The following is a 13,390-nucleotide window of genomic DNA, read 5'->3' as shown; positions in this document are numbered from 1 at the left end:
TACTACTACTACTACTACTACTACTACTACTACTACTACTACTACTACTACTACTACTTGGCAAAGGAAAATTCATGTAACCTAATGATTTTTACTCTTATAATTCCCACAATATACAAAAAGTTATATAAAGGCCCAGGTGTGGTGGTACACGCTTTTAAGCCCAGTACTCAGGAGGCAGAGGCAGGTGGATCTCTTGTGAGTTCTAGGACAGCCTGGTGTACAGAGCAAGTCCAGGAGAGTCAGGACTGTTAAACAGAGAACTCTATCTCAAAAAACAAAAAAAGAAGAAAAAAGAGACAGAAAAAAGAAACATTATATAAAGACAACAATCATCATGTGCTGAGAAAATATGAAACAAAACAACAAAAAAGCATCAGGGGCTAAAGAGATGGCTCAGCAGTTAAACAGAGGCCCATGCCAGGTGACTCACAGCCACTCCTATCTCTAGCTCCTCCGGGGTTTCAAAAGCACCTGCAGCCAGTTGCTGCATACTCCCACACAAAAAAGGAAGTATTATTACATGTAAGTATAATAAAAAAGGAATGAAATGAATTTTACTGGCTACATGCCAGAGCATGTTTTATATATGTTCTTTTGCAACCGTATTTTGTGTTTGTGGTTTCTATATCCCACCACAGAACTCCTCTTTATTTTTTCCTTTTTCTGCTTGTGAATGATAGTTTTGAGAGAGTAAATAAAGTTAGTTTGGTAAGACTTTAATTACTCTGCATAACAGGGCAAAGGGTTCCTAATTCATATAAATTTGAATTATGATTTATTCAATATTCACTTATTTATTTACAAATAGGGTCCTCACTGTATCAGCCTTGCTGGCCTAGAACTCCCTACAGACCAGGCCAGCCTTAAATTCAGAGATCTGCTTATTTCTGCCTCCCCAGAGCTGAGATTAAAGCCATTAGAAACCACACCCAGCAACATTCTTTTGTATCTTAGAGCCACTTAAAGGAACCAAAACAATATGGTATAAAACTGAGATGATAATTTTTTTATTTAATCTTTATGCACTTAAGACTGCAAGGGACTTGTGGTCAGCCTTAAATAATGAAAACTGCTATTTTAATGAGACAAAAATACTTCCCTATATACTCTCAAGACAGTATGTACAAAGAATTCTAGACACTTTAATAAAGAAAATAGCTCTTTTTCTTTTCAAATCCTAAAAATGATCCCATCTCTAATAGACCCTGGAAAACTTTTCCATGGGCTGGTAACACTACATCCTTAAAAGGCAAGATGTTCCTCATAAGATCAAACAAAGACAAAATGAACACATGGGGAAATAAATCTTGTTTGATAAAATAAAATAGTCTTACCTGATCATCTAAAACTGGGAGTGACAAATCAAGGAAAGATTCATGTACCAAGGAGACCTTAACCAACCAAAGAGGCAATGTAAAAGGAAAAGAAAAAAAATTAAATCTTAGTATTAAAGCATTTCGTACCTGGAAAGAAAGACACTCACATTAAATATTACCTATTAGGATTCCTCTCCCACCACCCAGAGATGAGGGGTAGAAGGTGGGATTTAATAAGCAAAGGATTAAGAAAATATGAAATTAAAATAAAATTACAAGCTGGGCACGGTGGCACAGGCCTGAGTTCAAGGGAGCTTGGTCTATAAAGTGAGTCCAGGATAGCTAAGGCTGCACAGAGAAACCCTGTCTAAAAAAACAAAAACAAAAACAAACAAACAAAAAAAAAAAAACCAACCACCACCAACCAAACAAAAAGAAGCAGACACAAGAGTAAAGAGCAGATCCTGTGAGGGCTGCACATGGAGGTGCACACCTGGGACCCAGCACTCAGCGCTGTTGTCAGTTCCCAGCCAGCCTGGGCTACAGCTCAAAACCAATCAGCAACATATCTAACTAAGTACTTCTGTCTTAGAAAACAACTGATATTAACTGTCCTCAGTGAGCACTAATGTCTAATTCCATCCCAAAGGATAACCACTTACAGTCCTGCATTCATCACACATGATTGTACTAGTTAGTTCGCCACCAAAGATACGGTCCACAAAACTTGGGATTGTCTTTTTCTTTTCATAATCTGTAACAACAACAACAAAAAAAAAAAATCACAATTATTTCTTAAAATTAATTGAGAAAAGTTTAAATTACTTATCTAAGTTTTTACCTTTAATTTCCTGTCCCTAAACAGTTTCTTCTATTCATAGTTACCAGTATTATAGTTTTAAGCTGTCAATTTAGCAGCATACATTCTACCACTGAGAACATAACTGACACAATCACCTTTTATAAATATTAATGTTCTTATCTAAAGTCTATTAGTAAGAAACAAACTATAAGTCAGTGAGTCTTATCATCTACCCGAAAGATGACAATACCAGATTCTGCTAGTTGATCCTAGTTAGTTCCTAGATCCTGCCTTGTTCCAGCACTAACATTTGAATACAACTAACCAGTACTGATAAGAGACTGCAGTTTCGAAAAAGAAAACTTGGAGAAAACATACAACTTGGTTTGTGAGCTCTAAAACTGAACATTTCTTATATTTAAATACAAAACAATAACCCAAGGAACTATCAGGGAAAATGTTCCCTTTGATTTTCTACAGCCCTACCAATACTTCTGACATGTTTAAAGTCAGAGAGTATTTTACTAACCAATCACTTTAAGATGTATTTATTATGCAATGTTCTGCCTGTATGTATGCCTGCACGCCAGAAGAGGGCACCAGATCTCATTACTGATGGCTGTGAGACACTATGCGGTTGCTGGGAATTGAGCACAGACTTCTGGAAGAGCAACCAGACTGTTAACCTCTCAGCCATCTCTCCAGTCCAAATATCTAATCAGTTAATTTTCAAAATACAGAAACTGTATAAGCATTACTCAAGTGGTATGTGCTCAGGTGTAGGAAAATACTTGTACAGCAGATGGGAGGCTGAGGTGGCTGGAACCTGAATCCCTTAGTCACTGTGGCTGCTTACATTTTACACAAATTAAATAAAAATTAAATGTAGTTCTTGTGTCTCATCAGCCATGTGTCAAATGGTCAGTAGTTCCACGTAGGCAGTTGTGTCTTTACAGGAGAGCCCCATTGTCACATTAAGTTCCATGGACAAAGCCACATGTGGTGGCTCATGCCTGTAATTCCAGCCCTCAAGAGGTTGAGGCAGAAAGATTTGCGAGTTCTAGCCTAGCCTGAGCTAGAGTAAGACCCTGTCCTAAATCCTTAAAAGACACAACAGAAGTTAAGCCAACTTTATGACTAATAAGCAGCTACTGATAAGTCAAACTGGTGCCATTCACTTACTGTTTATTAATTTAGTTTCTGAAAAAAATTGTGACGCTATCTCAATTCTATTTTTATAGATCTCAACATATTAATGCATACACAGAATACATACAAATTATAAACTTTTCCAAAGTCTTTAACACTGGAGGACTAATTAATTTTTAAAGCTCAATGGTGACACGGATAAATTCTGTTTAAATGGTTCTGGGTTTGAAATATATGTGCCAGTAATCTTGTCCTAAGGTACAGAAGAACTCAACTATAGTGTGTTAGTTCAAAAAGTCAGACATTACCTTTAACTTTATTTTTTACTTCTTCATCCAATTTTTCAGTAGAATTACCAAATGCTTTAAGAATTCCTTTACTCACTCTCTAAAAGTAATAAAATGAATATATATATACTATTAAATTTTAAAGTTATTTTCCTTAGAAAATGTAATAAATTCAAGAAAGGATTAAGATGTAGCTCCCCAAATTATTGGGATAATCATATTTTCAAAATTAATTCAAGGAGCTAAAAAAAAAAACATGCCTATTAAGCCTATAAATCAAGGCTCTGAATACAGGTCTGATCTCTGCGTTTCCAGGTCTTAAACCTACTCAGCACTGCTTTTCAGAATATGCTCCCACCACAGGAAAACAGAGATACTTAGTGTTAGCTAAGAGCTACCCCAGAGCTAGAAGAATCAGCTCCAACACTTACTGTCCTGCTGTGTCATTACTGAGTGACCTGGGACATCTCTACAACAGCCTACAGAGTAAGAAAATAATCTACCTCATAGAATGGCTGCAAGAACTAGGTAAGACAATTCATATCAAACACAAAAGTGGCAAGTATAAGTGAACAATGAGTTATGACTGCTGTTACCGTTACTGTAATTAATTAAAGTCATACCTCCAAAATACATTATATATCCTAGTAATTAACAAAAAAGTTTTTAGTTGTAAAAACCATCCCCTGACTCTTAAATTCAAAATGCTTCCTGGATTTCGCACTTGTATTAAGCCATACTCAGAGAAAGACTGCTGCAACAAGGACTGTTGGGGAGAAATGTTTCCCAGTGTTCTGCATCTCTCCCGATGGCGTCTAGTGCAAACAGAGCCCTTAAATGTGGTACTGCTGCAAACATCCAGTAAACAAATATACAAACAAAAAAATCTCAATTTAAGAGAAGAGCTTTAAGCCTCTTCACTTATTCTAATGAAGAAGAATATTGGCTGGAAAACCTGGCATTAATAAGTGTCTAAAAGCACAGTGGCCTCTGTGACTGGCAGGAAATGGCAGGTGAGCCCATGACAGTACAAGACTGGATTCTCAGAGTATGCTAACTTGGTGTTCTTCTGCTCTCATCCCATCCAGTAGGTAGCGAAGTAGCTCCTGGCTGTCTTGTTGCTGGTACCCTTTAAAACGTGCTGCTCTGAAGAAAAAAAAAAAAAAGAAGAAAGGAAAGAAGTGATGAATTGACTACATTACAAAGCTAATTTTAAAGCTTTAGAGTTACATCTGAGTAACAGTGTCACAGTTTTCTCAAAATTTCTGTCTATTGTAAGAACACGCTAGGCAGCTTTAATTATCACAGGAAGCATGTGATAATTTAAATCAGAATGAAATATGTTTATTCATTTGGCTCTAATGCTATCAGTCTAAAACTTTTTTTTCTCAGCATCTTACTGATGCACTCAAAGCACAATCAAGTGGATACTCACTTTTTACAGACCTGAGAAAATAGTTCTTTAGGCGTCACAATTTGCTTTTTGTTCTCTTGCATCTCATTAAGAAACTGGCTCATAGCTACAGTAAGAGGACCTGGAGGCTCAAGGTTTACTTCTAAAGGCTCCTGAAAATAGGAATAAAAATTATTTCAATCAAATGTTAGAATCATTTACTTAACCAAAATGTAATAAGCCAATGATACTGATGGAACTGCCCAATATAAACATATGAAGTGTTTATCAAGAGATACAGAAACTTTCTGTTTCTCTGAGCTAAGCATGGTGACACAGGCCTTTAAACCCAGCACTCTGGGAGGCAGAGGCAGGTGGATCACTGTGTAGGCCAGTTTGGTCTACAAAGTGAGTACAGGAAAGCAAAGGCTACACAGAGAAACCCTCTCTCTCAAAAAAAAAAAAAAATCAGTTCTCCTGGAAGTCAGTTTAATCCTAGCACTTGGGAGGCAGGGGCAGATGGATCTCTGTGAATTCAAGGCCAGACTGGTCTACAAAGCAAGTCCTAGACAACCAGGACTACAGAGAAAGACCCTGTCTCAAAAAACAAAAAACAAACAAAATCAGCTTTGGGCCAACAAAAAAGCTCAGTGGTTAAAGTACTTGCTGTGCATAACTGACAACCTGAGTTCCCCAAAACTGTGGAAAGGTGGAAGGTAAGAATCCACTCAATAAAGTAGTACTCTGACCTCCAGCTACATAGCACGGCACACACATAAACATGGTACACATACCTCACACATACAATTTTAATAATAAAATTTTAAAAGAAAATCAATGGATAGAAACTCATTACCCAAGAATTGAAAAAGCTAAGGCAAAATTCTAACAACAATGGATAAGGTAATTTATTTGGCTACACAGTACTTAAGTCAAATTGAAAGATGTTAAAAACAACAGCACAGGGACTGGAGAGATGGTTCAGTGGTTAAGAGCACTGGCTGCTCTTCCAGAGGACCCAGAGTTCAATTCCCAGCAACCACATGGTGGCTCACAACTGTCTATAATAGGATTTGTACCCTCTTCTGACATGCATTTGTACATGTAGACAGAGCATTCATACACATAAAATACATACATATATAAACAAATAAATAAAAAATAACAGTGCAGGCTGGGGGCTTCACAATTAGCAATATTCCTAACAGGGAGGTAGAACACACACATACCAAACAAAACAAACAAACAAATAAAAACCCCATGGCATACTCATAGTAAACGGTTCTTATAACAGCTATTTGTCCTAAGTTGTTTCTTTTTTTTAGTTTTTTAGACAGGGTTTCTCCGTGTAGCTCTGGCTATTCTGGCTTTGGAGACCAGGCTAGCCTCGAACTCAGAGATCTGCCTGACTCTGCGTCCCAAGCACTGGGATTAAAGGTGTGCGCCACTACTGCTCAGCTCCTGAGTTGTTTCTAAACTGTTTAACTTTGACTGAAATAAAACCAAACAAAAAGGCAGAGATAAGTTTCAATTGCTCAGAATAAACTGGAATATGTATATTTACAAAGTCAAGTTTTATTTATTTTTCACACATATTTATTTTGTGGAAAGAAGTAAGTACACATGCAAGCGTGGAAGTCAGGAAAAAATATAAGGGAGTCATTTCTCACCTTCTACCATGGCAGTCCCAAGGACTGAACTCAGATCAGCAGGCTTAGCAGCAAGTGACTTTAACCACCCACGGAGATATCTTTCTGGGTCAATTATTTTAAAAATCTGGCTTAGCATGGTTACGTACACCTCCAATCCAAGAACTTGGAAAGCCAAAACAGAAGGCCTGCCAAGATCTGAGGTCAGACTGGGATACATAGGAACTGTCAGGCCCTCCTGGGATATACAGAAGAACCTATCTTAAAATGACTAAAGAGACAGGTATAGTGGCACACGTCTTTAATCCCAGCACTCCAGGAGGCAGAGCAGGTAGATCTCCAAATTCAAGGTCAGCTTGACCTACATAGCAAATTCCAGGACAGCTACAGAGCGAGACCCTGTCTCAAAATTAAAAATAAAAATAAGTAAAGTTAAATTGCATCAAATACATACTGTTAGTGCCAGATCAGGTGGTTCTATTTTAACAATTGTTCCGGACATTTTTACTTCTTTTAGTAGTTCTCTAAGTACTGGTGTTTGTGACAAATTCTGTAATGCAGGATAGAAACAAAATCAATAATCAAGCCACTCAAGCATTTAAGTGTTTATTCTACCAAAACAGAAAACTACAACCAACAACCGCAGTCTTCATTACATCTCTACCAACAAGAGAAAATACTACAGATGCTCTTCTCCGAATTCTCCACAGCTCATGAAGCAGGTTTGAGCGCACACATCACTTCAGAGGGGCATCACCTGCTATGATTGGGGTGGAAATTCCTGTTCCTACATCCCAACAGTAATTCACACCACTACTTACTACCACGACATCTTTCTTTCTGTACCAGGCTGTCCTGTGTCCCCTGAGGCCTCCTGAGAGCAGGGCTATGACTGCTTGAAACTCCACTGCTAACAGTGCTGGCCAGCGCTTTACTGCAATAAGCCCTTGCTACACTGAATGCACAGGATGATACAACTACCTCTACCTTCAGAGCTTGAGGGCACAAGATAATTTTGTCACCTGCATAACTGCGTTGAAGAAGCAAGTATTTCCCAAATTACTGAGTCCTTTCACGATTATCTGGGAAGCAGAGTCCATGGGCATATTTTCTTTAGCCATGTTTTCTGATTTCTCTCTCTCTTGTTCATTTTTACTCTCTTTCTCCAATTTTTTATTTTCAAGTTCAATGTGTCCATTATCTTTCTCTGCTATAAAAAGAAGAAAAAGAAGATTTGGGAAAGTATAGAATATGCCTATGTTAAATGTAAAGTGACATTTAGAACATTGAAATAGAATTTTTAAACTGGTGTTGACTACTGGCATGAATCTGACTGATACTTACAAGTAGTGGTAAGCTCACAAAAGAAGCAACAGACATTCAGAACTGGTGATATAATCAAGTTTGACAAGTGTAAGAGTAGCATATGCTTTGGTTATGAAGTCTTCTCTTTATTATATAAATATTCTCTATATATGAAAATATCTTACCATGCACAGTTAGAACACAGAGCAATGTAAGCATAGTATGTTTAAATTCTAACCAAAATCCAATTTTGACATAAATAAACAACTGGGGCTTGAAAAAGACATTTGTCAACACAAGTTACTAAATAACAAGTTTAAAGCAAACACTGTACACCATGCCAATTCACTCAGGAAGAACCTAAGTGCCTGACCATTAGAAAATGTCACAAATAGCCAGACACAGTGGTTCATGGCTATAACCCAAGCACTCGATGAGGCAGAGGCAGGCAGATCCCTATGAGTTCGAGGCCAGCCTGGACTACAGAGTGATTTTCAGGACAGCCAAGGCTACATTGAGAAACCCTGTTCTGAAAAACAGAAACAAACAAAAAAGAAAGTCACAAATGCTGGGTGGTGGTAGCAGCACAGGACTTTAATCTCAGCACTCAGGATGCAGAGACAGGTTGATTTCTGTGAGTTTGAGGCTGATCTGCCTAGGGTTTGATTCATAGCACCTCATAAGAGTGGTACTATATGTCTGTAATACCAGCACGTGAGAGGTGGAGACAGGAAGATCAAAACCTCATGTCATCCTTGAATACATGTAAGATCAGTAGGGCTACAGAAGACCTCTAGCCTGCCACAGTGGCACATACTTTTAATCCCAGCATTTGGAAGATAGAGGTAGGCAGATCTATGTGAATTCTAGGCTAGCCAGGGCTATAGAAGTCCAGAATCTCCAAAACAACAAAACACAACCTTTGTCTAAAAACTCATGTGTATGTATTCATTTTATTTAACAGACAGACTGAAAATTTTCCATTACAAATATACCACACTAAATATAGTATAGTTAAATCTACAGGCATTCCTGGAAACCTGTTGCACACACCACCCAAGAAATCAGATAAGCAACCTCCATTCTCCTTCCTTTCCTCTAAATCCAATCCCCTAGTCTCATCCCCAGCTTTGTAGCAGACCATGTGCTGTGGCCTCTCCTTCTTCTATGCACCCACTCTCAAGGGTCTACACAGACCTTCATAATACACCCAGCTTTCCTCCCTCCTATGGACTCTCTTAGCACGACCCCTCCTAGCCCATCCAATATCTAGAAACACTTTCTACTTGGGATCCAAAGTGACCACACCTGACAGGGTCTCAGAAGCACTCCCTATGAGGCAACCCAAAGCCACCACAATTTTGAGATTCCAGAGCACAGGGCTTGCATGGCTCTGTACCAGATGGAGTCCCAGTTCTCAGAGTGGAAGAAGACACATGACCTGACCTCATCCCTAACCCAGAAGCTATCTCCAATTGAACTCAATGGCATTTTTGGAGGTTCTCTGTGTTCTAATGCTTTATAGCAACCCTGCCCCAACAAGGCCTTTGAGTATCTATTATGATTTCTGGTTTTGTGCTTCTGTGAGATTCCTGTGTATGCAGACATGTGTGTTTCTACACCTATATTATGTGTTTCTCGTGCTTGTCCTTTGGCTATTTTTATAATTGTTCTGTCTTATTCCAGTTTGTTTTTGTTTTACTAGGTCAAATCAGTAAGCTTAGAGAGGAGTTTGAGCCAGAATAGCTGAGTTGAACCAGCCAGCCAGAACTGACAAGAACATACAAGGGTGAGTTTACCAGTGCCGTGGAACATGCCTTTAATCCTAGGAAGGCAGAGGCTAGCAGATCTCTGTGAGTTCAAGGCCAGCCTAATCTACAAAGGGTGTAGAGGACAGCCAGGGCTATTACGCAGAAAAACTATCTAAAAACCAAAAACTAAAAGAAGAAAGAAAGGAAGGAACAAACAAACAAAAGGGGGAACAGAGGAAGAAAGGAAGGAAGGAAGGGAGTGAGAGAATAAGAGAGAGAGAGAACTTATTCAGCAGTAAGTCTCAGAGGCTGGAAACATTCTAGGCTTAGATTGTATGGAGACTAGATGCTTCCAGGACTAGGCCGAGGTTAGTAGACAGAGGCAGTAAGCATTGGAGCTGACAACTGAATCAGGTCAATAAAAGTTACATTTACAAAACCTTCAATAAAAGAAAAATAGAAAAAGAAAAGAAAGTCCTTATGATTCCATCATACACACTTACTCCTCTCCCTCTCTCTCACAGTCTGTCTGTCTCTCTGCCCCTCTCTCTCTCTTACACACACAGTCCATAATAAGTTCTGGGCCAGAGCTATGAGAGGAGTGCCTACTTCTTTTGACCTTCAATGACCTTAGTCCAGGCCCTTTATCACAAGTGACTAGATCATTTCTCACACCCTATTTAATTGTATTTAATTGTAACACCAAAAATAGCTTCTTGGTTTAAAATGAGTCATGGCTTACCTGCTATTCGCAATACTAGAGTAACAAATTAACTGGGTGTGGGGTCATGCACCTGTAATTCAGTGAACAAAAGGCTGAGTCAGGTGACTCAAACACCCGGCAAGCCTCATCTACAGAAAAACATGGTCTCAAAAAATAAATGAATGTCTGGACATGGTGCATTTTGAGAGGCAGAGACAGAAGGATCAATGTGAGCTCAAGGACAGCCTGGTGTACATAGCGAGTTCCAGGATAGCCAGGACTACACAGGGAGACCCTGTCTCAAAAAAAAAAAAAAAAAAAAAAAGAATGCGTAAGTAAATAAAAGCAGCTACACAAATCCAACATTGCCATAGATGGCTATTAAGAAATAAGTTGTTTTACCTGGTTTTGGAGTTGTAATTCCAGCTTGTTTTCTAACATAATCAACCACTTGGCCCAATCGGTTTGAACTACAGTATTTGACCTCCTCGTCACACTTGTAACACCTATAACAGAGAAAAAAAATTGACAAGCTGAAAACTACAAGACAGACAGACAAATCATTTAACTGTCAAGTTACTCTACTAAAAATAACAGAAGCAGGGATGGCAATGGCTCACTGGATAAAAGTACTTGCGTCAAAATCCCGACAACCTGAGCTCAATCCCCAGAACCCAATGGAGAGAACTGATTCGTGAAAGCTGTCCTCTGTCCTCATACATGCACTGTGACAAGCCTGAACAACAGTCCTCAGACATACATGTACACACAAACACAGCATATACACCGTAATCTAAAAAATGTAGAAAGAAACTAAACAAACAAACAAAACAAAACTGTTTCTTTGAGGGCTGGAGAAACAGTACATATGTGCTCAGTACATATGAGCACAGGCTGGTTTTCCAGAGGACCCATGGTGGCTATCACACAACTAACTGTAGCTCCAGCCTGGAAAGCCTGTAACTTTTGGCCCCTGAAGGTAGCTGTGCTCATGAGCCAAATCTACTCCCAGATATACACATATACAAAGTTTAAAGTGAAAACATATGTTAAAACATTTTTTAATATAACTAGATGTGCATTTTAAATCTGATTTATTAATAAAATTTACCACAATTATGGCTATACATAAGTATCAAGAAAATTGCAAACACAGGGTACATCATTAAAATCAAAAAGTGGTTTTTGTCATTTCTTCCCCATATGATGTTCTAGGAATGGAACACAGGTCTCATGCATGCTAGCCATGTGCTCCACAGCTGAGTGACACTTCATCCATTAAGTCTGTTCTGGCCTGGGATATGGCTCAGTGCATAAGAGCACTTGCTACACAACATGATGATCTGGGTTTGACTCCCCATATGTCTACACTCGCCTGTAATTTTAATATTGTACAGTGGAGTCCCCTGGCTAGCTAAACCAACCAACCAAACAAACAAACAAACAAAAACTCAACAACCTTCCCCTTCAGCGAGAGACTGTCTTGACGCTGTAAGGTGGTGAGCAACATAGGAAGACACCATTTGGCCTCTGCATGTACAGCATGTGCATGCACTACAGAGTCTTTTGTATACATCATTTAAACTACAGACCTATGCCAACAAAATTAACAAATGTTACAGGTGACAGATGATATTCAACAAATGCTACTGTAAAAGCAGTCTTTAATGAAACAAAAAAGTTAATGTTATAATTTAGGAGACAACATAATGAAGTAATAATTTTGTAGAAATTTTACTATATCCTTTTACTATATTCTCACTTATTTGAAATTTGTACTTGGTGTCCCTATCTTTACACTAAAAACACCACCACAAGAAAAAGAAACAAAGAGGTGATGATCCCTGTCTTCAAGGAACTTGTTTTTCTGCTGTGCAGTGCTAAGTGACAAGCCAGTACAAGTTTACTTTTTAATAGTTTATTTCTCTAGTACTTCAGATAATCCCTAGTCAATAGGCACAGGAGTTGAAACTCACCAGACACTCCAGTTGTCCAAACTAAGCACCAGATAGTGAGGCTCAGATCTTGGTGTCGTGTAGTGCTTCAAGGCATGCTGCTCCTGAGAATCTCTGCCACAGCCCTAGGGAGTCATAATCATAAGCCTCAAAGCCAAAAACTCACCAGATTAGTTTATAACCCATCGTGAACATACACGGACCTCAAGAATTTTGTCATTTTTACAATTTCAAAAATAATGTGTTGAGGGCTAGTGAGGATGGTTCAACAGGTAAAACCTGATTTTGGTTTTCCAAGAACCTAGTGGAGAGAACATATTCCTTCCAGCTGTCTTCTAACCTCTTCTAGCACACCTGGGCATGATCCATCCCTAACTCATGCACACACATATTCACACAAAATAAAGACGTAAAAAAAAAAAAAAAATGTAGCCTCTGCTGTGTCTGGGTTTTCTTTTTAACTTAAATATCCATAGGCAACTGAGAATATTCAAGAAAAAAGGGCATTTTGGCACTAAAATTACTCTTCCTTTTCAACTATTTGTACTTTCCAGTGTCCATGAAAACACATCCACACAATGGTAGAACATTTGCCTTGTGTAACAAGGCCCTGGTTCTGTCCCCACCATACACCCACACATTACAATCAAACCTACATCAGATCTCCTTCAGACTCTATAACAACCCCTGAAAAGGTTCTCTTAAGCTTCTTCTATCATATACATATTTTCAGCTTAATATTCCTAAAAATGATGGTCTTTTTATGTACTGTTCAACTAAAAACAGTATGAGTTGTTCTCTTAAAGTGCTAAACAAGCCCTACCCACAACTCTCCTTATCAGTTAATGCTCATGTTTTTCTCTTTGACTAAAATGTACTCAGTACTTTCACAGCTATAGAAGTCAGTTAATGTTATTTCGTTAATCTTGGAAACCTTTACCATCACTGCCACCCGAACAAACTCATCCATAGACTTTGCTTTAAAAGCTACCTTGCCTAGCAGCATAAGCTTATCCCCTTATGAGGAAAAACCACATCATCCCCATACAAAATTTCTAGAACTTTGGTATGCTGAGA

At 38.6% G+C, this 13,390-nt stretch overlaps 1 protein-coding gene across 3 annotated transcripts in view; it reads right to left on the bottom strand.

Moving 5' to 3' along the window:
- Usp16 (ubiquitin specific peptidase 16) overlaps positions 1-13,390 on the bottom strand; it is a 39,562-nt gene that overhangs the window by 8,134 nt on the left and 18,038 nt on the right. For all 3 annotated transcript variants that reach the window (XM_055614972.1, XM_055614973.1, XM_055614974.1), the window contains 9 exons: positions 12,335-12,438; positions 10,761-10,864; positions 7,622-7,809; positions 7,054-7,149; positions 4,993-5,123; positions 4,616-4,703; positions 3,579-3,657; positions 1,982-2,073; positions 1,338-1,394 (listed from right to left, as the gene is read on the bottom strand). In XM_055614972.1, coding sequence (XP_055470947.1) covers positions 1,338-1,394; positions 1,982-2,073; positions 3,579-3,657; positions 4,616-4,703; positions 4,993-5,123; positions 7,054-7,149; positions 7,622-7,809; positions 10,761-10,864; positions 12,335-12,438 — 939 coding nt within the window. The remainder of the gene's footprint in view (positions 1-1,337; positions 1,395-1,981; positions 2,074-3,578; positions 3,658-4,615; positions 4,704-4,992; positions 5,124-7,053; positions 7,150-7,621; positions 7,810-10,760; positions 10,865-12,334; positions 12,439-13,390) is intronic.

The sequence above is a fragment of the Psammomys obesus genome, unplaced genomic scaffold (genome assembly GCF_907164565.1).
Source record: "Psammomys obesus unplaced genomic scaffold, mPsaObe1.curated_primary_1811, whole genome shotgun sequence".
NCBI lineage: Eukaryota > Metazoa > Chordata > Mammalia > Rodentia > Muridae > Psammomys > Psammomys obesus.
Note: the sequence above shows the minus strand (reverse complement) of the source record. Positions and strands in the feature narration are given on the sequence as shown.